Source organism: Neopsephotus bourkii, unplaced genomic scaffold (assembly GCF_033783945.1).
Source record: "Neopsephotus bourkii isolate Nb327-2 ecotype Australia unplaced genomic scaffold, CSIRO-AGI_Nbou_v1 NB_1067, whole genome shotgun sequence".
Classification (NCBI taxonomy): domain Eukaryota; kingdom Metazoa; phylum Chordata; class Aves; order Psittaciformes; family Psittacidae; genus Neopsephotus; species Neopsephotus bourkii.
This window is the reverse complement of record NW_026901555.1, coordinates 558,499-584,302: the sequence shown is the minus strand read 5'-3', so window position 1 is coordinate 584,302 and position 25,804 is coordinate 558,499. Positions and strand designations below refer to the sequence as shown.

The window sequence follows — 25,804 nt, the reverse complement described above, 5'->3', positions numbered from 1 at the left end:
CTGGCTCTGTACACATAGCCAAGCCCAGAAGCACCAGCCAGGAAGAACCATTTCCAGACAACTGCTGTCAGTGTGCCTGAAACTCCTGCTCTGGGCTCCACACTCAGGACGTTACAGGTCTTCACCATTGCTCTTTACTTTTAGGTGTATTTGTTCTTTTTGTCCTCAGTGACCTCATGGTAACGATGGGGAAACTGAGGTAATCATCTGTTGCACATGGTTGAGAGCACTGATGGGCTAAGAAAGGGCATCTGGGTTCATAACAGGGTGTTTCAGTGACTTGACAGATGTTACTGAAGCAGCAAAGGCACCATTCAGAGCTGGCCCACAAGTTGGGAACACTTTTCAGTGCAGTATTGGAAAGTGCCAGCAGTGTTTTTACGAGATTAACCAGAAACTGAATCCAACCTTGCAGCATTCTGTTCCAGTCCTATAAAATAATGAATAGGATCAAAGCACACACTAGACATGGCCTACGATCCTTCCACACTGCAGCCAGGTTTATTCTAGCTATCTGGACATTAATCTTAGCCCAGTATGACATGATCCTGCTTCGTTCCTTGCTCCTGCCCTTCCATCCTCCTCCATCATTCATCCTGCAAACCAAGCTGTTATTCTGCCTCAAAGTAAGCAATAAAAGCCACCATGCTGAGACTTGCCAACAACTGTCTTCACATGGTTAATCCACAGTTCAGGCAGAATTAAACCGAACTAATAATAATAACAATAACTACATCAATAATCATAATAATACACACCCAGGGCCCAGCTCTAATCTAATATATAGGATACTGCACACTTATGGACATAATTTTCTGTTAGGGAAAAGACTAACAATCACAATGAGCTGGCCTTTTGTGGCAAACTGGGGTCACTGCTTTTTTAGTTATGATTGTCATAACCCCAAAACCCCAAAATAGCAGGAAGAAGGCAACTTTTCCCAACAGTCAGAGCCAAAGTCTAGAGCAGCACCACAATGCAAAACACAGACTCCCTTATGTGAGTTCAAATTGCTACTCTAACAGCTTCATGGAAGGAAAGTCCACTAAGGGATATTAAAGACAAAAGACAGCACTTTTGGCTCAGGAAGTCCTTCTTGGAAGCGGGAAGTATTCTGGGAAAGTACTGCTGTTTGTTGGCCTCATTATGACAGTGTTCCCTAGGAATTTGCTCTAAGTTTTGGTGGAGACAGGATACTGGGCTGGCTGGGCTTTGATCTGAACTACAAGAGCTGTTCTTGTATCACACCTTCATCCCAAAAAGGTCTTATCACGTGTTTCTTCCAAATGTTCCCTTTTCACACTCCTGTTCCTTAAGTCAATCCAGACTGCAATGTAAACAGCACAGACACAAAAATCTCCCAACTATTAATGCCAGACATGGTATCCTTTTCTTCTCTTCATGAAGTCAGCAGGCATCTAATCTCACAGCATGAATGCTGCTGCCCTACAGGATTTTTCCCAAACTAGTATTTTATAATAAAAGTTACAATAAGTAGCGAGTAATCCAGCCAAAGGCATTCCCACCAGTGCATGCACACTAGAAAGGTATTTTTATTCTTTGATTGCTCAAGATTTCAAGCTTGTTTGGAATGGGAGGGACAAGAACATTTTAATACAACTTAATATTCTATTGCTGTTCTGCAGGAAATCAATAAAAATGTTATACTTACCTTTTTAATTCCACATCATGGTGCTTAAAACCACTGATTTAAGCCTTCTCAGACTCCAATAAAGTGTGAATTAATGCACTATAGTTTTACACTTAGATTAACAGCAGCTCAAAGTAGTTCTGTAACTAGCCAAAAATGATAAACCATGAGTCAGCAGCACAACCTAGAAATACAGAGCACCCAGTATCTTGGCTTTGTGTATGAGCTTATTGAGCTGGACAAAAGTAAGGAACAACCTCATACACTCACTAACAGTAAAATATCCTGCATGGAGATGGATGATCACCTCTGGAAAATCAGCTCTCCTTCGCACTCCTCAGGAAGGACAGACAGATAGCTGATCTCATCTAACCTGCCCCAAAGTGGTGACATTTCTGAACAGTTTTTTAACACACAGGTAAAATGCTCCTTGCAAAAGTAGCCGCTGACAACATTTTCCTAGTTTCATAATTAATAAACCTGAGTGTGCCTAAGTGAGGATTAATGTGTTGGCCTGCATTCAAAGAATACCAAGAGCCCAGCCAAGAAAGAATTAGGACACAGAAATTCCACTGAAACATTCGCTTTGAAAGTGCTCCCATCAGCCAAACCTGCAGGTGAAACGTTGCAACACAAGCTGTTGCCCAACTTACCAGCACTGCCTGCACATGCCTAACTCATGCACCAGACCTAAAGTACAGGCATGGCTTGTTCTGTGGCTTTTCATAAAGGCAACTTTTTTCCTCCGTCACAAAATACACTTCATCTTCCAGCTCAGGAAGAATTAGGAATGTTAGAAAATTTGGGGGTTGTGTATATTTTTTATGGCTTAAAACAAGAATTAATTCAGGAATCCCTCAAATAATATTCAGGTTTTTGGAACACAGGTGTTTAGTAAACTATAAAGGCATGTATGTGCTCCAGACAACTCAGCTTTCCCAAAGTGTCTTTTGACACAATTAGCCTTTATATATGAGATCGTTTCATTGCATGCATTTGCTGCACTCAAGTCAACTCACTGCATATTCTGGCAATTCCATTCATTTCCAGCTCTGCACACACTCTATGTGTGAGGAGCAATTTACCTCTCTGTGAACCAGGATTCTCCAGGAGTGGAAGCACTGAAATCTGATTTTATTTGGCTTTTCCCAAATCTGTCTGACTTGATCTATCCTCTCAATGTAAAGAGGATCAGGAATAATTCTTCCAAGCACAGAGGGATTTCATTACCATAAGTTGAGAGTATGACTGTGTTTTCCTAAGACAGAATTGGAAACAGTTTCCTGAGTACTTCCAGGGTGCTGTAGACATAAATGAGATGGGAGGAAGAAAAAAAAGCAGCATGCTGAGGCTTGTTCTTGGTCATTGGCCATGGATTCCCCACCCTCTCTCTTCCAGCAAAGAACCAAAACTGACTCCTCAGTGCCAAGGGCCACAGGAACATCCACCATGGGTGAGATGGCATCAAAGGACACCGGGATGTGTCCTCTCTTCTCTGCAACAGGCCTGGGAGTGAACACGTGCTCTAGATAAGAGCTCATTCCTGAAGCTTTACAAGGATGCTGTCATGCCCTTCAGTATGTAATTTGAAATACATTTGACAAGACAGTAATTTTCTTTTTGATGGTACTGCATTTAAGTAAGATGCAAGCTCATGCTCACATACTGTAACTGTTTTGCCTTGAAGGGTGCTCTGAAAATGCAGAGGATTTTACTCATAATAATACCTTTATTATAACACCTCTTTAAGAGGGTAAGATCTCAAATGACCTCAGTGCACGTCTGGAAGCGCAGCAGAGAACTTCAGCATGACTGTATTCCTTCTCAGCATTTCCTATGGCACATGGCACAACTTTAATCATGTGCATATCTTATCCATGTCAATCCCTGACTGCTTTGGAAAATACCCTAATCAAGTATCAGAAGTCAGGCTTTAACTCTATCAACACAACTTCCTAATTAAACCACTGCAAGCAAGAGCAGCCCTCTCCAGGTCACATCCACTGCTATGGTACATCAATCCTGCAACAGGAGGACAAGACAGAAGGCAAGGACTGGCTTGAGACTCTGCAGAAATCTAGTACACAAAGGGTGAACTGATGCAGGGAATACCCCTGAGAAATTCCCTAGCCTCCTGATCAAGTACATTTGCTCAATAGCTCCCTGCAGAGCTGGGAAGCGGCTCTGGGTGGGGATGTCAGATTTTGGAAGAAGCCCCTTGCTTTTAGTTGTCCTCTTTCTCCTTTTTTTTTGTTTTGTTACCAGCTCCCAGCTTCCTGGATTAATGCCCTTCTCCTTTTTGGTATGCGCTAATGTGGACACTTGTGGTACCTGCACAGTTCAGGCCTGGAGCAAGCACTCCAGCTCCCTCTCATCTTCCCTGATATCTTGCAGCCTACTGACAGCATCCCGCAGCTCAGCCCCTGCTGCAGGAGGACATGCACCAGGGCCCACCGAGTGCACCCTGCCCATTGTGCACCCTCACCTCACAACACCAGTGCAGGCACTCTCTGCATCCCGAGCTCTGCACTGCAGCCTTCCCTCTCATCAGCTCTGTCTGGTGCTGATGCTGACCACTGCCGGGGCAGGCAGAGCAGAGCTCCCACACCAGGCCCTGAGGTGAGTGCTCACCACTGTGCTCACCACCTCGCCCGCCCTGCCTGCACCAGCTGCCTGCATCAACTGCTGGTGCCCTGCTCACCGCGCTCTGTGTCGCTTGCTATTAGAATTAGCATTCTAAAAGCCAAACAAATCCTGTTCCTTCATTTGGCTTTGACAAACCCTGCAATCTCTTTCAGTAATCCCAGGTCCTCACAAGAAGAAAGGCTCTGAAGAAGGTATGGAGGTTTCACACAGCACAGGGAGCAGAGGCATACAGGAATGAGGAGTTTTCACTGTCAAGGCACTAGAAACAAGGGAAAGGCTGAAACACCCTTTGCACTGGAGCTGTCCCTGCAGGACAAAAGCAGTCCTGGACATAGTAAGTGAGGGGGAAGGAAGATCTTTTAAAAAAGATTCATTGCTTCCAGATGCGTTACTCAGCAAAGAGCTTTCTGGGGAAGAAGACTTCCTGCATAGCTAGCAATGATTCACAAACTCTCCCAGGCATTTTGACAAACCCAGCCATTACCTTCTTCATCTTGGACAGCTCCCATTTCAGCAAATTGGTAACACTCGTCAGCATCTGCTTCTCTCCCACCCACTATTTCTGATGTCTTCAAAGTCCTTTGTTTAATATTTTCAGGGTGTTTTCATTATGTTCTGGGTTTATCCCAAAGCTGAATCCATTCAGATGCAGCTGAAAATGTGTTTCCCCACAAGAATTTGCCTGCTATGGCAGAAATGCAGTAAAAAAAAGAGGCAGCAAGCACGTTTAAACCACCTCTCCCTCTTGCAGTTGGAATATATTCCTCTAGGATGCCTTTGAACCTTCAGTGTATTTGAATTCAGGCCCAATAAGGCACCACTGGCCTCAGCAAGAACTCATGCTGAAGCAATTTGGTAACACTATCCTCTTGCTAGGGAATACTGTTTGTTGCATGGGAATGTTACAATGTCATCTTTCCAATTGTTTGTGTTAAAATAAGTTATGATTCCCAAAGCCACCTCTGGAAAATTACTAACAAGAAGCATTTAAGAGGTAGCGACATGGCAATAAAAAAACAGTTCTGTGTTGCTACACAGGTCATTAAAGATACACACACACTAGTTACAGGGAACCTAGCATCCTATCCGTCCATGAACAATAAGCCATTCCAAAAGTGTCCCTTTCAGAAGTAACTCTGTCCTAAAAGGAGTTATGTAGCACTGAGAGTCTAAGATATTTAAATGAGACAAAGCTGTGGAGAGTGGAAACATCTTTTTACAGATCCAGACAAACAACTGGAAGAAACCAGACAAGCTTCAACACACAAACTCTCCTTTGGGTCTCTTTCCCCACAAGCCAGAGCTCTGTTGTGAAAGTATTTTAGACACAGCATATAAACTACAATAGATGTCATTTGGAAATGAACATTTCTGTATTTCCCCGTAGACAGAACCCTCAGTGTTATCAGAAATAGTGTGCTATTGCTCTGCACAATAGCTGAGTGGGAAATGAATACAGTCAGTACCTTAGCTCTGATACCTGGTTTATGTTGAATTCTGATGGCTGAAAGATCTTAGAGTTTCTAAAGACAAGCTACTTGTTTCATTCAAACCTCTTCCCTTCCCTCAGCCCCCAATTTGCACCCATTAGAAAGGATGTCTGGCTTCTCCTTTCGTTCCAAGGTGTGTGCATGAGGATGGCATGGAAGAGATATTTATATCTTCTTAGTGGTAGTCACTATTTTTCAAAGCTGTCTCCGTAAGGCACTCATTAAAACAGTGGTTTGTAAAGAGGTGCAGCAAAGGAGTGCAAGTTACACTGCTATAAAGAAAAACCACTACCTTTTTTAAGTTGAAGTTTGGTCTTGCATGGTATGAATTAACCAGGGTAAGCAGAAATAGCCAAGTTCAAGAAAAGTTCTGGATATTCCTTTTTTCTTTTTCCTTTGTCAAGTGTAAAAACAGTAGCAATTGCACCCTCTGCATCCAGCAGTTGTGGTTAGATAAAGTATTTGGCATCGAACTCCCTCCTCCAATATTACAAGCCTGGTAAAGGACCCACAATAAGCCAGTGTTCACCCAGAGTCTCTATTTGGGTAGGATGGGCCTTGCTGCAACCCAGTAATTCTGTCTCTGGACCAGAGCAAGGGGAAATTTAACCATCTGTTCTGCTTGCTGCAGGCTCTCAAGGTGTATGCCAGCACATGTTGTTAAATCATGGTGATGTGACAGTTTCCAAAGTTCAGACACGAGACTGTGGCCCACCTGTGACCATCCATCAGCTACAAACTGCTGCACACTGCAGCCATTCAAACTTCTGTATCAAAATTGAGATCATCATGGCAATCCATGCTCCAAAATGAGAACTTTCCATTGCTTTAGCTGCAAGTATCAATATCGCCAACCATTTCTGACTGTGAGACATGGTTTCAAGCCAACATGCATTTTACCTCAAATCTACTCAATTTATCTCAAATTTGTCGCATGTAATGAAAACTATCTGAAGCTTTGACCTTAAAAAAACACAGACTAATACTTCACTAGGAATAATTCCAACAAGCTGCTGATACGCATAACTGTGGAACATCTACTAAAAGGAAGAATGAAAATGGAGCAGTGAAAATTGGGGTTAATAACCGGGTATCTACACAAGAGTGGAGAAGCAGCAGAGTTTAATTACTACATATAAAACATAAATGTACTTAGCAAGTCTGTTCATAGACATATTTAAGTTTGTTTAAAATACGATCACTCATCTTTTTTAGCACTATTAGACACTTTAATGTCAGCTTGTTCTAAATTTGAAGAGTCACTTCACCCCTGCTAACAAACCAGGCCAAGTATTCTATGAATATCTACTTCTGCTTCCAACTGCTTCACACTATACTTTGGCATCTCCAAGATGATTCCTTTCTCCACCACATTTAGCGTCCCTTTATCTCTTTGTTCCCTCTAACTTGGATGCTAAAATCCAATATATATGAAAGCTCTAATCCAACATACATAAAAGCTCTCAAAGCTGCACAGGAGTAGACAAGTACCTACATTTTCTAAATGGGTTGCTTTGTCCACACTGGAAATTCAGGGAAAGTTCTTGAAAAAGAATCTGGAAGTCCCAATTCCAATGCAACATTTAAACTCAGCTATAATGATATAGTGATAAATTAAGCTACTCTAATGGCTTACAACTCCCATTAGAATGGAAATAACTCTTTTTATAAAGGATCTGGTGCATACAAGGCAGCATAACTCTACTTAATAGGAAGTCGGAACGGAAGAGGAAAAAAACCCAGATGAAAACTTACATTACAGGATGCAGCAACTGAAATATGCAACCCCCCCTGGGCCCTGAGCCAGAGTGGTTGCCAAACCTTAGCGTAAGAAACTCCACCCTCCTCTGCAGGACTACTTTGGTAATTCCTGACAATTACAGGGACTGGTAACTCAGATGGAGCGGGCAGGAATAACATGAAAAATGGACAAATTGTTCATGTATCCTGGTCGCTGAATGTCACTAACCCAGGCTTACATTTACAGTCCCTCCTGAACAGTGCTCTGAGCACTGAACAGCTTGCTGGGCTGTCTTTTGGAAAGCATGTTAACAAACAGCTTGGGGATTTGAGAAGTTCCCACAATTTAATACTAATGAGGCAAAAAAAAACAAATGCTTTATAATCCTAAGCATTTCATTAAAAAGTATTTGGGAAACCTGCAAAAGTGACTCTTTACCTCTTCAGTTTCCCTTTAAACTGTCTCATGTCTAGGAAAAAGCAGAGTTAACTCCTGCTCCCTCACTGAGACGCTTCCATATTTATCTACAACAGGAAGGGTGGCACTTCCTGCACACCCTGGGATTCGAGCAAAGGTTGAATGCAAATGACCACAAGCCCTCATGCAGGGCATTTCACTCCCTATCAGCATGTGCGTGGGTTTTAAGCGATCATGCAGCTTAGCCCCACAGTTACTTACCTATTTTACTACTCTACCTAGGCTTGGCAGAAATATTTTGCAGCAGCACTGAACCCAATTCTAGTAAAACAAGGGATGTTTGAAAAGAAAACATACAATTACTATTACCCCTAAAGGCTTCAGCTTACTTTGAGGAAGCCAACAGTAGTACCCACAAAGAGGTTCAGCCTAGCCAAGTGCTGCGTGTGCTGGCCCTGGCTGAACACAGCACAATATGCATGTTGACTCCATGCATGTGAATAGTTCCAAGGAAGCCATATGGATATTCTGTGTAATTAAAGTTAGCATCAGACTTTTAGTGCAACAGGCTGCTGAAATCTGAAGGAAAGCCAAAGTGATCCAATACGTCATTGACCAAATGATAGAATGGTTCTAGAGCCAAATAGAATCATGTCACATTTAAATTACCCTATAACCTAATGCTCCCTAACCCCCTGAGGAACAAAGGTGCCAGTCAGACTTGCCAGGTGATGCTGCAATTTTAGTGAAATCAATGGACTCGTCAACTGTGTGCAAGGCTGAATGAGCCCACTGACACTGAAGCGTTCCTCTTACTGGTTTTTTTTACTTTTATCATTTGTATTGCACAGAACCTGATTCCTCAGTGATGGACCACAGCCTGGCGATGAAGCCAGATGGAGGTGGACAGAGGCACAGTGAGGGTGATGGCGAGTGCTAGTAGGCAGGAAGATGGCAGAATTAGAGGCGAGAACAAATCTGCAATGGAGGAAGTGTGCTTGGTCATGAGACTTCCTCCAGAGGCTCGCTATGGAGGAAGAGTAGGAGTAAAGGAAGCAGAGGCTGGGAGAGGGAAATGGAGCCTTTGAGAGGAAAGGAGTAGGCGGGAGGAAAGAGGACAGACACTGTGACGCAGAAGGGCAGTGAGGTGAGAGCCATGTGTGAGTGGCTACAAAAGAAACTGCTGCAAAAGCTGCCCCACTAAGCAGCTCAGATGCATTCTCACCTCTTGGGAGGAAAGGAAGAGAAAATAGCTAAGGTCGTGCCCAGCTGATTACGAATGCTGGGCACGGTTGGTGATCTGCACTGTGCTCCACGATAACCTGGTGTAAGTGGAACACCTGGCAAGGGGACAAGCTGCATTCATTTGGTATTATTTAGAAGTCCATCCAGATCTGTATGTCTGCCAAGTTCAGGAGGTTGCCAGGGCTGGGATTTCAGTTCCAGCCCACTTTTATCAGTTGAAACAAAAAGAAAACAAAACATGCCTGCTTAGACGAAAGCACTTCCAAGGAAATAGAGATTTGTGGCTTATCTGTGCACAGCTCAGTGGCTTAGCTAACCAACACAAAGCTAAGCCATACAAACAGCTTTGAAGCAAGCAAATTGGAACCCAAGCTAGCCTAATTTCTCTTTCCCAGCACCCTTACCTCTTCCTCCAGTTTCACCACCTTAGCCTGAGCATTGTTCAAGGCTTGGTCTCGGATCTCAATGTGTCTCCGTTGGTCCTCATTGGTGGAGCGTGCAGCAGCCAGTTCTATTTCCAGTTTCTCTTTTTCCCTCTGTGTTTCCTTGTCTATGAAAACAAAGTGAGAATTATCACTCAGTGCTTGTCTTTATCCAGTTTTCAGGAGTCTTTCACTCCAGAGGTGAAGGAAAGATTCTTCTGGAATTTCTTACAAGAGAGAGAATGCAAATCTAATACTAAGTGGGGAAAAAAACAGGGACATGGCTTTCAAGGAAGAGGAAGATTCGTAACCCTGAAAAACAAGCATGGTACCTTCAAGTGCTAGTGAGAAGGAGGAGAAGGTGCATCACTCAGTACAGTTAGGTAATTTGCTCTGATTACACAGATGGTTAGTGACACTTGGCACCTCTTTAGGTCCAAGCTTTCAGCAGCAGAAAACAAACTTGGTGAATTTAATTCCAGAGAGATTAGAGAGGAGACAGCAGACTTCTGTGCCTGAAAAACTTGTGCTCCTTTCTTTCACACTGACCCCACAAACACGAAAGCTGTTCTGCCTGGGGTAGCTGTCCTCCTCCTCAAAGTAACAACACCCAGTTGTCCCACTTTGCTGTCAGTACCATCAGAAAAGACAGAAAGAAAGTGAGCAAATGAGAACTCTTTGGTCTTCCTCTACAGCACTTAAAAACGACCCCCTGGGCCAGAGGCACATATATCTGTTCTGTCACTGCTTAAAGCAAACCTGCAGCTCAAGAAAGCCTTTTGCCCAGCACTGAGAGCTCATGTCTGACCCTTTAAAGGCACCCAAGCACAGCGGCCAGCCCTTTGCTGCTGCTCTGCGGAAAGCTGGACCAAGTGGGAGCAGTTCTGCTACGCTTCAGGAGCAGGGAAACTGCCTTTATAAAAAAATAAATGATAAAATAATTGAGGACTGGAGAAATTATCACATAGAGGTGTAAAGCAAAGCCACAACACAGAGCTGATGTCCTCTGTATATGCTGTCATTCCCAGCTCAGGCCAACCAGCTATAATGATAACATTAACACCCTTGCTGGATACACAACCACAAAATATTCCCTGGAGTGATCTACACCCATCACTGATGACACCAGAGAAACTGCATTCCAGAAACCAGAATCCCACGACAAAGGAATGAGGACAAGGAGTGGAAAGCTTGAAAAACAGGAACTAGATCCTGGGTGTTAAGACAGATTGCATATGGAATACAGAGTTTGTGCAAGCATGTGCATTAACTATATTTACAGGACCACAATTATTCCCTTTCTTCTGCCAGCAGAGAGCCAGGAGCAAAGCTGTAGCAACACGGAGTAGCTAAAGATTCCCTTCTGCTAAGGAATCAATGCAGCCCACACACAGGTTGCAAAACGAACCTGTCCACCAACAGCACCCAGAACTCTCCAAACCCTGACTGCAACTCAGAGCTAGCCTGTGACATGAGACAAGGACAAATGCTAATGTCACTGCCTACCTATTCTTTTCCCCATCTCTTCCATCCCAGTATTTCTCCTCCACCCAGGAAATGAATTGTTGACGGTGTCAGCACACTGAAATGTGCTGTAGAAAAATGGCAGAGATGAGGCAGGGTGGCATTAAGCCAGCAGGTATCAGTCAGTGCCTGCAGTCTGTTTGTTCATCTCTACGTGCCTGCAGTGAGGCTTTTGGAGGTTTTATTGCAGACTTTTCCCCAAATGAGAACAGCTTCACTTGACAGGTGCCTACAGCACCCATAGAAATGCTGGGACTAAGGAAACGTAGCACTATGGCTTCCATGTTCATCCAAAAGGAGCAATTGAGTGTGAGGCCTCACAGCTTTGACTTCCTCACCTCTCTGGGTGAACCTATGAAGCACAAAGTCCACCCAACCAGTCTGAATAGGAGACTAAACTCATAGACTTTTCACTACCATCACGAGTTTTGAATTCCCACCCTGATGATAGCCATTTGCCTGCAATGTAATCCACAAGGAATAAGCTAAATAAAACACGAGAGGGATACCAGCATTTGACAGAGTCAAAGCAGTGTGTTACACCACAGAAAATCTCTATTTTGCAATTTTGTTGCATTACCTTTTTATATAACAATTGGAGAAAAGTGAGCATTGTCAGAAGGGTGGAGTACACCATGGGATGAGAGAAAAGCTGGCTCACCGCCGTCAGCCTCAAGACATTTCAGTACAAAGGAAAAGCAGCATTTCACATCCGTCATTTTGGTTTGCCTTGTGATAAATCCACTGCTGTGGACAGAATTCATGACCCTTACCAAGCCCAGCATACTGCACGCAGTGTTCATCCCCTCTATGTTTGCAGAACTGGATAGCACAGTGGCAAATTAAAGAGGAAAGAGATAGGAGACCTACCAGGTTCCAGTCTCACTGGCCTTAATTCATGCCAGGACTCTTGTCAGCCTAAAAAGGTTTAATTCCAAAGGGGACAAAATAAGTGGCCAAACTACCCTGTATATTATGGGGGAAACACTAATCTGGCAGTTTAATTGCAAACTATGTTTGCTTCAAAATCTAAAAAAGGGCATCAAATGGACTTTACATACTGCCAGGAAAGGAATTTTTGAATCCCTTCTCCACTGCCAGTTTTGGACTGTCACTGCCCTGGTTTCCATCCTGGTAGAAAACTGACAGATCTGACCTACCATAACCTGCTGCACTGTTATCCCTCCCAGGATGGCTGGAGCATTGGTACTGACCCCACTCACTAACTCACTCATAACTCACTTTGTGCAAAGAGTTGAGAGATGGTTTTCCGATTGTCTTCAGACCCCTCAAATTCCTTCTCTGCCAGCTGCTTGTTGGCTGTCTCCATGCGCTCTGCAGAAGTTTGCAACAGAAGGAACACTAAGTCATTAAAAACTTTCAAGGACTATGTCACATCTGCTCAGGACATTTCCAATGCAATTCCCCATTAGGGGAAGAGACCCCCTAATTCTACACAGCCAAAACCAGAAGCTAGCATCCACTTTTGAAATGTTTCCAATTATGTCCTTCAGAAAATCTTCTCAATGAGACAAAACAGGTTAAACAAAATCCCAAAGAAATTACTTTAAACAGTTACAACATATAAAAAGTCTATTTTTTCAATTTTTACAAACATTAAGACACCTTATTCTTTCTACCCAAATAAATCTCACTGTGCAATTAAAAGATTCCCTTTTAATTCCCCACTAGATCTGAATAGTTAGAAAATTAAATCACTGTTGTCCAGTTACCCGACTTCAGGTGAAACAGGAAAACCCTAAGGACAGGTTACTGGTTCTGCTGCTGCAGCCTGTTAGGAATTTATGTCAGTCTATGAAAGTGAGAATAAAATGTTTATGTTGTGTTTTATTATGAATAAGATTATATAATGCAGGCCTTCATGTACTGTCCCTCTAAACAGCACTGGTCTTACTTCTTGGATGCAAAACGGTTTCTGGGAACACAGTCTCAGTAAGAGACATGGGGCAGTGAGAGCAGATGACACGCAGGACAATCAGAAGGTGTTTGCAAAAAAAATAAGTTTAGAGTTTAAAAACCTGATTGTTCCCTTTAAACACCCCAAACTGCAGATGGGTTTCACCTGTCAAGCTAATGGTAAAACTTTTACCCATGTTAAGGTCAAATACTATTCAACATCACTCTCTACTGTCAGCCACCATACTGCCTCAGCCTCTTAGCAAGAGCCAGACACTAATAACATCTCACTCTGGAAAAGGAAGGGAGATCCAAAAAACCAGATGCCTACACTGATAAGAACTGACAAGACCTTCAGGAAGAACAGGCAGTCTGCAGTTTGTATGTCAGTGCAAAAAGGTCACTGGACAGGAAATAAAAGTGAACATGCCTGGTGTGGGATTAGGCAGTCAGCAAAACGTCTTTCCATTTGTATAAACGGAACAAATTGTACAAATTGTGTCTAGGATATAAGACAAGAGAGAATTCCAGGCTTGCATCTGGTTTATACTATTTGGCTTATCACATGTTTCTTCTCAATGAGAAACAGGCTGGAAATGAGAAACTACAGCACCCTCCTAAAGCTGTCATTTCCATACTTGCCGAAAGCACTTAAAATCTCAGGCTGCTGAACATACCTGAGTATCCTGTCACAGTCTAGTTGTCAACAGACACAGTGAATTCTGCAGCAGAACCCTGTCCTGCCAAGGAAGTACAACAATAAAAACACCCCAACATTGGAAGAAGACAAGTTTTACTTCATTCACCTCTCAGATCCCTGTTGAAATCATGAAGCCTACGAATTTCTCCTTCCAGTTTGTTTCTCATGGCCTTTTCCAGGGCATCACGTTTAGAGGATGATTTCTCCAGGTTTTTGTATGCCTCTGAAACTTGCTGAATTTCTGTTTCCAGCTGCAGTGGAAGTGAAAACAAGCACTTACTATTTTATCACTCACAATTATTCAGGTTCTGAAAGAAGATCATTTTCTCTCAAGTTTACTTTAATGAAGAAATCTACATCTATACATCAAGTAAAACAACAGCCTCAGGTTTGTGATGGCTCCTTCAGCATAAAGGACACCAATGGTTCAAAGATCTAGACTCTCCTTCCAGATTCTAGTCCTGTTTACCCAATACAAAAGCACAGATAAAGCAAACTGAAGAAGTGCAAAGGTAATCTATTATTTTCTAAGATAGAGGCAGTTTGGCACTACTGTTAGTCTGGGCAAAAAGCATTCATATAAATAGCTAGTGTGGTATCAAGTGAGTAAGAAAAATAAAACAAGAAAGGCAGACAAAACTATACTACAAAAACACTAGTGTCGGATCCTGTGTTACTGATGAACTCTGCAGCTCTGCAACTGTTAGGGTCCAAAAGCCATAATTGAATCTCCTGATGTTCTCTGTTCACACTTCTACAACTTAGTTGTTCTTTCAAATAGTTAATTTACTAAATGGGGGGAGGGCAACATTTGCAGTAAAATATTTTATCCTTCCTTCTAGCCTTTTGTGTGAAGCTCCTCTGATCACTAAGAGCAGAAAGAGATTCAGTTCAAACTATTCTTACTAGGCATGGTTCATTGCTATGGAAGCATGGATGCATGTAACAGCAAACTCCATCAGCACTCCACAGCAAGTGATCAACAGGAGGGTGGAGGAAAGTGCATTTTTACCCTTCTTTCATTACCAGGAAGCTGCGAAAACATTTCTCTAAAGCATTTCCTGGTCAGAGACCTTCCAAAAAAAAACAAAACAAACCAAAACAACACAATGAACATATGTCCCTGGAAAGAGGTAACACAGGGAATCATGAGTGTGAAAAGCCAGACTGGTCACCTGAACTCACACAAGTGTTCTAGGCAGCCACTCATTTTTATGGCCCTGGAGACTGCTCAGTGCAAAGAGCAGAGCAAGACCCACAAAGTCCTCAACTGCAAGTAGCATCAGCCTCTTCACAGCTGCAAGGCACAAGCAAAGCTGACCTGCTGCCCAGTTTTAAACCACTGGTCATCAAGAATTAATTTCTATAAGGCTACAGTGAAAATACCTCTACACATGCATGTTAATGGTGGGTCTCATTGGGATATTTCTTTTAAAATGTTTTAGCACCACTTTTTCTACTTGTTTCATAAAGCCAAAGGTAGCGAAATAGGTCCATCCAAACCAAGATACTAAGTTTTCACAGAAGTTGTGTGGCATTGAGAGGGAGACAAAAGAAGTGTTAGTTTCAGTCCTACAGTCCAAATGTCTTCAATGTAGCCATAGCAGCCTTGTACTCGCCTTGCACAGAGTCCTGCCAACCAGTTTTGTGGCAATGTCCCCTGTTGCCTCCTTGAGTGACTATGGTCTCATGTCATTCCAATCAAGCCTTTCCTGCAGTCTCTAAAGTCTTTTAGACTGATGGGAAAATGAAGCCTGCTGCTATCCTGGGCATAAGAACACTAGCTTTAATTTAACAAAACAAGCCAAGCAGTCAGCCTCTTCAAGACAGCTGATGAGGATGCTCTTTCGAGCACGGTCAGTAAACTATTAGAATAAAACTGAGGGCTTTGATTTTATCTTCTGACAAAGTTAAGCTGCTGCCCTACAGGACAGGATACAGACTAATCAATCTGCATGTAAAAGACTCCCAAGTAGGTAATCAAACCCTTAGGCAAGGAATGTAACAGTTGCAGATTAGATGATTCAATTATGGACAATACTAGACACAGAAAAGTGCCTGCTATCCCAAAACACCCACCTTCTGCAGCCGGGCTACTTTCTCATAACATCCATCCAGCTCCTGTCGTAGAGACCGGTTCTCTTCTGACAGGATTTCCACCATCTGCTGGGCCCTGGAAACTATGGCAAAAGGATCTACTTGCATCTGCTGATATGGGGAAGGGATCTGCTGAGCCCGGGATATTACTGAATAGGAATCTCCTTGCTGCTGCTGCGGTCCTAGGAAGGGCTGGCATAGTCGGTACAAGTCCCCCTGGTGGACTTGGTTTGATAAGAATGGCTGCTGGGTCCGTGGCAGAATTCCAGGATCTCCCTGGCTTGGAGTCAGAGGTTGCTGATGCTGGGAAGGGGACAGCCTGGATGGCGGTGGAGACTGAAGCAAAGTCAAAGATCCCAGGGATGTCAAGGAAGAAGTTGGGCTGTGGTGGTGAGGTGGTCTCTGTTGTAACTGCAGCTGCACATCTGGGTTCTGCCTGGAAAACAGAGAGCAGGAGCACCATCAAAGTCATGCAGAAGATGGTGCACAAACCCAGGGAAAAGGTGTGGGATGACCGGTGTAGCTCCTTTCCACAGACCTTCCCACACAAAAGACTCATATATGAGCTTTTCCTCATCTTTCTGAGTTTGTTATAAAAAAAAAATTCAAAATCAAATCATTAGCAGAAAACATAAATGCACAAAGGTCTTTCCTCTTGGGTCTATTTTGTACAGAAACACTAAGAGAAACTCCATCAGCAACTACTGGCCAAAATCATATTTATAACTTTTCTCCACATTTTGTGGATAAAACAACTAAACTGTTAGGAATGGGCTCTTCCATTCTGTCCTGAAATGCACCATCTCTCATGAAGAAAACAATGCATTTTGTTCTGCAATCCAGGATACAGAGTTAAAGGGGATGGCTAAACTCTAAGCTAGCACCGCTGATGTGAGCTTTCTGATGTATCAACCAACAAGCCTGGCCAAATGGGACAGTTAAAGGGTCTGAAAACCAATCTAGGAATCAGAACCAGGCCTTTCATTCAGAACCACCCGCAGTTGATTTGTTTACTGCTCCTAACAAAAGCCTCCGCAGCATATCAAAGACAGATCTAGGAACCTGAAACCTACTTGAGTCTATCAACTAACTCCAAGCTACACCAGCTCACATTTCCCAGGCGCTGGAGATCCCCAGCTCAACTTGTGCTGCATCAGCCAAGTAGATTTGTGTGGATGTATTGTGCTTGGATGACCTCAGGAGGCAGGTTTTGCTTCCTCCTCCAGAGACAGTCAACCTTTAACTTCTCTGGATGTTCTTTATTCTAACAGTTGAAGTCACTCCCTCTCCATGCTGCAGTCAGGCTCTTCTTAAGCACAGACCTCAGCCTGGTGCAGAACCAGCCTGGCAGTTCAACCCGTTCTGAGATACTCCTGCTCTGATGAAATTCCCCACTTTTTGGGATGCAGTTCAACCCTGCAGATGGAAAAGTACATGCTGTTGTTTCACCTGGCCATGGCTGCTACAGAATAACCCCACGGTTGCCTGTGCTACCTACGTGCGCAGGCAGCAGAGGTACTGGATGTACAGTACAGCCCACAGCACAGCTCTCCCACCACACCAAGAGCATTAATGGCACAACAGTTGAAAACAGCAAGCAGCTGAACTGGGAACTCAAGGGTTACACAACGGGCTTCTCAGCGATATGCTAACGCTCAGCATCATCCTTCCTGTTCTCTGCAGAAAGAATGTATCAACTCTTCATAGGGGTCCAAAGAGGAAATGTCTGTGTTACTCACATCTGGCTGGCAGTGCACAGAAGAGTTTGGACATTCTCAGCCCAGCACAGGGTTCACTTTTCAGTATCATGCATCTCATGTCTCATTTTCCCTGCCTTCCAGCAGAGAAGGTGCACAGAAACCTCCAAGCTCACATTCAAATTCTTTAATGGGGACACAAATCTAGTCATGTCACTTAGGAAAAACCAAATAATTACTGCTCTAGTTAGTGTTTCTCTCTTTACACTCAGGTGACTGTGGCCCCTACCAGCAACATTATTTCAGAAGCTGTATTTCCCCAGAAATGACCCTATGCAGCCTGAGGATCTCAGGGGTGATGCAGAAGCGAGATGTGCAATTAATTTCCTTAGGAATGTGCAGTTTAGTAGCAGCACTTTGTTTTTTTCCCTCCTGGGAGGCCAGCTCTACATTGCATTTACTTCATTACCCTTATTTGCCAGTTCTCATAATGAAGAATGAGGCAAACCCATCACATGCCGTGCTCAAGGTTGTCTGCTTTGTCTCAGGTGGTTTCCAGCTCCTTTCCCAGCTCACCCAGTTATGCGCAGAGTTAAAACTTTGCATCTTGTCTCCTTGAGATTATTCTTTACCTGACACCTCTGTTTTGATGTTATAATCAATTAGGGAATAACCCTGCTGTGACATTTAATCTCTGATGACCTGCAGAGGTTAGATCAAAAGAGATACGCTGCCAGCCTGCCTCATGGATGAAATAAACCACATTTCCAATTCTGAACCAATACTCTTCCAGTCGGAAAACAACCTGAAGCAGTTACTCAGAATGACTTGATCTTGGTGTGTTAGTGTTCTAAGCCTATTTAGATGGACTGTTCAGATGTCAAAGTTAACAATTTGAGCTATTTGACTAAAAGCATCTCATTAGAGACACATGGGCAGAATCTTACCATTTCTGCAGAACCTGAGAGATAATAAAAGGAGCACAAAGATGTCCAAAGTGAAACAACAGCAGAAGCTAAATACTGAAGGGACAGTCTTTGTACTGACATGCCTGGTAATGACTTTTTTTAAAACCTATTGTAGAGAACAACTCTAGGAAACCATGGCTGAGCATTTCTAAACAAGAGACGTTTCCAAGATTTCCAGCATCTTGGCTCTCACGTCCTCACAAACCCTCTCACAGTCTTGAAATGACACCAATCTTGTGGGTTCAAGCTAAAACAGAATAGCTGGGAGCCTCTGGTTCTGTTGCATTACCAAAACCACTAGAGCTTCCAAAATGTCCCAAATGTGTTTGTATTCCCAGCAAAATGAGGTAACACAACATCCTAACACATAAAATCCCAGCAACCTCATTAAGATCTTCTATGCAGATTTGTACATACAGGTTCAAAGAACTCTTCAGCATCCCCACTGCTTCATTTTTGTCTTATTCTGTGGGTTCACACTACCTGGTTCTGAGATTCCTCAGATGAACAAGAGAATTGCAGAATTTATTTCTCTGGTAAACCAATTTTGGACTGGGAGATTCCAAAAGGTAAAGGAATGAACCCAACCAGATTTCTCAATATTTTTAAGTCAAGACTGCAAAATTTCAAGGTACAAATGACTACTGGAGTCACCTAACAGAACTGCTGATAGCACGGTAGCAGCAACTTCCCTCCATGAAAGCTTCAGTCCTTGAGTAACCCTGCAGTAGTCATCAAAATTCCATCTGAACTAACCACTTCATGTAAGAATGCAGAAAGGCTCTCAAAATACAAGGGAAACAAAATTACACAATCTCCTTCCATTTCCCTCAGTGTCATGAAGAGCTCAAAACCCCAAATGTAGGAAAAAAAACCTCAGAGCAACAATTCCCCCAGGTCTTTAAGTCTGAAAACGTAACTGTAAGGGCCTCTTCATTTTGAAGACTGTATCACACAAGAATCTCTGCTTCCCTTACAGCCCCTGGCGCGTATCAGAGACACACACCAAGTACAAACCTGGATTTATGGTTCTACAACTACAAGGGTCACGTTAGCTTTTAAGTCATGAAGACAGAGCTATGGAGCAAGGGCAGCTCTGCAAGCAATCCCAGCCACTGGGAGTTCTGAGGCTGCCAGGACTGCAAACATAAGTCACACATGTCTGCAGGTAGAGCAGCAAAATGGGGAGGGCAGAAATGGGAAGAGGTCAGGAAAGGTCTCTAGCTTGTTAAAGTTTTTTCTGCTTTCCCAGCTTCTGCCTGTTTCATGTTCAAGAAGCTACAGCTCCCCTCTCTTCCAACAGGCCCCCTGCATGAACAGGGACACACTGACAGCAGGAGGGAGCAGACTTCACTTCATTAGGCAGTTGAAATCAAACCAATGCATTTTTGTTCTGCTTCCCAGTCATACCTGATTATCCCCCACTTTGATGCTGCTGAGGGGAACACAGTGCACAGAAATGATTTACTAATTATGGGACAAATTCTACAGACCTCTTTCTCAAAAAGTTTCTGTGAAGTCAACAGGATTAATCACCACAGCAGGAGCTCAGTCATTTGGGCTCCCAACAGAAGATGCCGCTTGAAGCAGAGAGACAGCGAGCTACCTCTGCACCCAAAACTGCATCAGCTCCCACTCTTCTGCCACAGGAGACCCTGCAACCCCACCAGACACCAAGCCCAAGGCACCCATCTTCCCCTCTTAGACCTGCAGGTTTGTTTTCATCACCAGTGCTAATGTGCAGTGGAGCTATTAGGGAGAGAACTGGATTTCGGAGCTTCACTCGCAGCCATCCCTCTTCTGAACTGTCTTTACAGTTTCCAAACAGCAGTCTGGATGCCTCCGGCATGCCCGGTATTTACATTAAACCAACATCATTACCAACACATACGTGTTCCCAAACTTACACCGCCCAGGAGCAGGTGAGGCAAAGTGTTTGCAGACTGGTTTAAACTTACCACACAGCCCATTCCTTTCCCAGACTGGGGAGGGTGAAGCATGAGAATGCTGTGAATTCCCCAATGTTTATCTTGCTCAACGAGTTTTATTTAAACCACATCGTTAGGTCACCCTCAAATTCCCCCGAACAATGAGGGGAAAAACCCGCAGCAAAGGGTGCGGCTTCGCCAGCAGAAAGAAGGGGCTTTGTTTCCTTGACACACAGTTCAAAAAATGCACACATTTACCAGCCCAAATTAATCCCCATAAACACAGAGCTGGGAAAACTGGAGCCTCGGAAAACACTTCATCACCCCAGCAGGGCTGCAAAGACACTGGTCAGTGCTGCCCAGAGCCAGGCAAACGTCCTCCTGGAAGTTGTGGGCCTTTAAAATCCACACACCATCACCCAGCTGCACCTTTAGTAACACAGAAGGTTTCTTGTCTCAATGACAGTTTCTCTTAAAGTGTGTGGGAGAGGGAGGGGAAGAGAGGACTTGCTCCCTTCCTTTGCTACGCTGCTCTGTAATTTATGGATTAGTCTTGCGATTGTTCTACTGCATCAGCATTCGCTTGCAAAGGAAACCTTTCCTCCGTGCAGCTATTTAGGTTAAAAAGTAACCTCATTAGATTCCCAATGCTTTGAAGACAAATTTCAGTTGCTTCCCCTACTGGAAACTTTGCCAGCTGAACCTTTCTCCTCCCCCCTCCTTTTCCCCCACCATGTTCTTTCAAAGCAGCCAGGATCCATCCAATACAGACAAAAATCACCCTGTCTAGAAGAGCTGACTGTTGGCGTGCTTTCAAATACCTCTCCCTTAAACAGCAAGCAGGCTGCGTCTTAGATTCACTATATGCAGTATTATGAGTATTTCTGATGCAGTATAACCATTAAGAATCTGTTTCCCTTTCATGTGTGCAGAGAGATTCAAGACCTTTGCATTTGCAAAATCATTTGCAACGAGCTTCTACAATCATTACCCCCCCAAACCCTTTACTTCCCCTTTTCCTGGCCTCTTTATTATTTATTTAGCCAGATCAAAGGGCCTTTTCATCAGGCTTGTATGCTGAAGTCATTTCAGATCACAAACAATGGTGGACAAACTCTGAAAATAGCTCCCCATAGGACTAGGAAGGTTCTGAGCAGATTCAAATTCCCCAAAGCTCAGACTCTGCTCTCAAATCCAGACCGGTTACTTTTTCGTGCTCCTCTCCAAGGACAACACAGTATGTGCAAATATCAATGCACATGCACAGAGACCTCACCATTTACTCAGTGTAGCAACACCCTCCTCTTGCTCTTCTGTATTATCCTTTTAGCTTCAAAATGAGGCCAAAATCATTATACCAAATCTCACCTGGACTTGGACAGAGATGAGATGGTAAAGGAACAGGTTAAGCCAAGCCGTATTTTTAGCCCACCTAAATAAAACTTCACCTTCACCCACATGGACATCAGTGTTGGCTTAAACCAAATCTAGCTCATTACCTAAAGGAAACCAGAACAGGCTGAGATTTCAAATGATGCAAGGAAAATGTGTGAAAGCTAAGCTAGCAAGCCCGGGATGAGGCACAAAGCAAGCTCCATTTCCCACTCCTACACTTTGGTCCACGGAATATAACGTCTGAGAAACTCCAAAGGAAGCTCAGGTGATGGCTGCTACCTGCACCACTGTTGCTTTCAGTCACTTTCTCCTTTCCTACATAGCATTTAGATGCAGTTTAAAGCTAAAAAACCCTCTTTTGTCTGGACAGATGTAATTAAATAACAGCTTAAGTCTTGCAATAAGTAACTGCAAGTTTCTACAATGAATCACACCCTAACTTTGGCTTTTGTAGCAAACCTTTCGTAAGGCTCTGGAGCCTCAGCGTTAAAACTTCCCCATGCCATAAACTCAAGCTGACTCGTTTTGTTTGTTGGAGTATTTTTAGTTTGCGTTTGTTTAGGGTTTTTTAATAAAGAGTCAGGCCTCTGTAGGTAGCTACTGAAACATGTTACAGTCCTTCCAGACACTGCCTGTAGCTGAACACAATATGTCATCTCACGTAATGATAACACAGATGAGCTCTGTGCTGAAAGAAAACCTGCCTCAGGATTGAGGGTGATGGACTGAGTTTTATCCTGTCATTCTGCGTGTGGCTGCCAAGGAGTTTGGTTTAAGGTCTTGCTTACCTGACTGACCCATACTCAGGGGGATGTTGATACCTCATCATTGGCCCATCAGATCTTCCCTGCTGGCTCATGCGATGATCACTATAGAAATGTCCTGAGTCCTGAGGTTTGCAGTTCATAGATGGGGTGGACATATTTTTGTATGGATACTCCGGAGGAGGACCCCGCTGCTCCATTCCTTTCATGCTGGGCTGGGAAGGGGCCTGCACCGAGTTCTTGTAGAACTCATTGGAGCCAGAATTCTTATAAGGGTCGCTGGACTGCTGAGGAGAAAGCGGGGAGAGGGGGGAGAGGGGCGCGCTTGTGACAGGCGCGTGGGCCTTGACCCCACTGGTGGCCAAGGACAGTTGCATCAGCCTCTCGCTCAAGGAGCGGACGTGCCCTTGCTTGAGGTCCTTCAGTCCTTCATCCTGGTGGACCTTCCCTGGGCTCACCCGCTGAACCGTGGGCCGCCCTTCAGTCCTCATCTTTTGGTTGGTGACCCCCGTTACATAGAACGCTGCCCCGACACTAGCATGTGGCTGGCCCCTGAAATACTGTGACTGCACTTTGGCTTCCTCATAGGTTGGGAGATCCTCACTGTTCTGAAGTCGTGGGGAGAGCTGCTTCTCCATGATGCTGTTGTCCACCTGTATTTCCTGGCCCTGGGGCTCCTGACGGGCAGCATGAGTCACAAGCTGGTGGTCCTGGGAGCTCAGCCCTTCGTTCTGAGATGCTGGACTCCCAGTGCTGTTGAAAGGGGGGGCATTTCCTGTGGCTTGCTGGTGTAAGGCAAGAAGGTTACGGTTGTCATTTGGGTTTCCGTATCTGAGCTGCTCCTGCAGCAGGCGTTGTAAAACTGTCGTAGCTGCTTGCTCTTCTGAATTCCTCATCTCAAACTGTGGTGCCTTTTGGGTGGAATGTAAAAGCTGCCCTTGACCTAAGGAAAGGAGACACGGTTATTAGCGCCTGAGTGGATCAAGCAAGAGACATTTAAGAGCAATGGCTTGAAATACAGGAGAAAAAAAGCAGGTTAGATTACCAAAGGTTCTCATAACAATGGGGTCATTAAGGCCCTTGACCTGAAAAGGACTTGCATGCCAGGGGGCAAAGCTTCGAAAGGTGATGAAAGGTGACTTGAAAGTTTATAGGAATATCAATGGACTGCAAGCTGTAGGATGTATGCTGAATACCTCAGACAACAAGGCTGCTTTCAGACAGAAAAGGAGACCTAAACTCCCAGGATGATGGTAAAAATGCCTAAGATCTGTTTGCTTTACATTTGGGGCTACCAACAGTGAAATACACTCCCCATATTTACAGGCAGACAAGGATTAAAGGGTGAAATCAGCAATTTGTCACTTTTAAGGGGGTGGGGAGGAGGGAAAAGAGAGGCCGATTGAGATAGTATATGGTTCAAAGGAAGTAAAGATATCTCTTAGCTTAGATTGTTTAAAGCAATTAATGAATACCTTGTGAGCCAGCAGGTTTTTAGAGTTATGAAATACCCTAAGTGAGGTCAGCACCTAGTCTCCCTGCTGCAGAAAACACAACATACTGGTGCAAATGAGGACTTTGCAACTTTCTGCTATACAAAGGCAACCAAATCTTCACACATCTAAATGTCATCAGCTGAATGCATGCAAATGCAAGAGGAGGAATAAGAGTTGTCTGACCTAAGGAACAGAAAAAGACCTCTGAGTGGCAGGAAAAAACACTGTGTATTAACAAAGAGCCAATGTCAAGCACATCCTAAGTACAGATTAAGTCAGTGACCAGCAGTGATTACACTTCACTCAGTCTCCCAATGGAGTCAGCAATTTGTCATGGAAACTCATGCCCGCTGGCCTTGCATGAGCTGAAATATCCAAAATTAATGATACCTCTGAGACATTTAACTAAAAGCAGAGCTACTTTTGAGCTAGAACAGCTCAGAATAGAGAGCATGCTTTACTTGTTGGCTAAGCTGAGGCGCTGCCCTAACAGCAGAGTGCATACTGGCATTCTAGCACTTTATTTTGAACGCTTTTTTCTGTTTAACATTGTCCCTTAGCAAAAGGTAACTTGCCCCCAACAGTTGGTTCTGTGGCAAAACCAGGGATGGGCTGCAGGAGTCAGACCTGAAGGGTCTGCTTTGTTCTGTGTCTCCACAACCACCCAGTTTCTTCTGTTGGGCCAGCCTGCTGCAGGAATCTATCCCTGTGACACAAGGCCTGGACACATTAGGCAGGCAGAAACCTTCTGCAACCATTGATGAAGAGAAACTCAAACCCCACCTCGCTCCAGGCTGCCTCAACTAAGAATTCAGGCCCTGTTAACTGGCCTGTTCGTGTGATTCTTCTCAATTCCTAGTTGGAAGTGGCACATACCTATTTCCTTCACTTTGACTTCCTTGGTAAAGAGCAGCAGTTCTGCCACATGGGGGGACACACAGCCTTCCTCATGCAAGTCCAAAATCTCCACTCAGAGATGGCTTCGGTCTCCTCTTCAGTAGGCCAGATCACTTGACACTCTCCTCGCTTCCAAAATAATTCTGAGGAAAGCATTGAAAACATCGTTTTAATCAGCAGATGAGACCCCAGGAATAATAAACCTTGGCCCGTATTTCAGATTTTGCTTTTGTAGCTTCTCATTTTCTCCCAGAACCCAGTAATTCTGGTCCCTTTAGAATGAATGAACCCCCCTGTCCTCACAATCTACTCCAGCTGCTGCTTTAATCATGACAATTTCTGCTCCAAGATTAAATGTTGCCAAGTAATGCTTTGTCCCATCTGTGCCTCCAAGTGAAACAGTGATTAAAACCCGTTAATTCTTTAACTCCATTGTTTTATTTTTTGCTAAGAATGAAAGCTGCAGCACAGATGATGATGCCCTGTGCATATGGCTCCTTTTCCAGTGGTGCCATAGATTTCGAACTACAACAGCACAAATCCTTTGATGAACAGAGATATGGTTAAATGCTTTACGAACGTCAACATATTATGCCTCAGAAATGTCTGTGAGAATGATCAGTATATGAATATTAGCTTTATTTTACAGACTGGGAAAGAAAACTACACTGAATGCCAGAAATATACTGCAGAGCCCCGCTCTAATTCCCAAAGCATTCTTTGATTATGTTATTTTTCTCTTTCAGAATATAAAGCACTGAAGAAACTTTTAACCATTGAGGGGAGAATCAGGAGAAACGTGTATTTGG

General features: G+C 43.8%; 1 protein-coding gene across 6 annotated transcripts in view; it reads right to left on the bottom strand.

The window, feature by feature from the left end:
• Window positions 1-25,804, bottom strand: part of AMOT (angiomotin) — a 61,924-nt gene that overhangs the window by 10,856 nt on the left and 25,264 nt on the right. For 4 of the 6 annotated variants that reach the window (XM_061361860.1, XM_061361856.1, XM_061361859.1 and 1 more), the window contains 6 exons: window positions 24,975-25,138; window positions 22,627-23,545; window positions 15,833-16,286; window positions 13,860-14,004; window positions 12,379-12,471; window positions 9,595-9,740 (listed from right to left, as the gene is read on the bottom strand). In XM_061361860.1, the coding sequence (XP_061217844.1) occupies window positions 9,595-9,740; window positions 12,379-12,471; window positions 13,860-14,004; window positions 15,833-16,286; window positions 22,627-23,498 (1,710 nt within the window). In that variant the 5' untranslated portion in view covers window positions 23,499-23,545; window positions 24,975-25,138. The remainder of the gene's footprint in view (window positions 1-9,594; window positions 9,741-12,378; window positions 12,472-13,859; window positions 14,005-15,832; window positions 16,287-22,626; window positions 23,546-24,974; window positions 25,139-25,804) is intronic. The other 2 variants (XM_061361862.1, XM_061361861.1) reach the window with 1 other exon arrangement.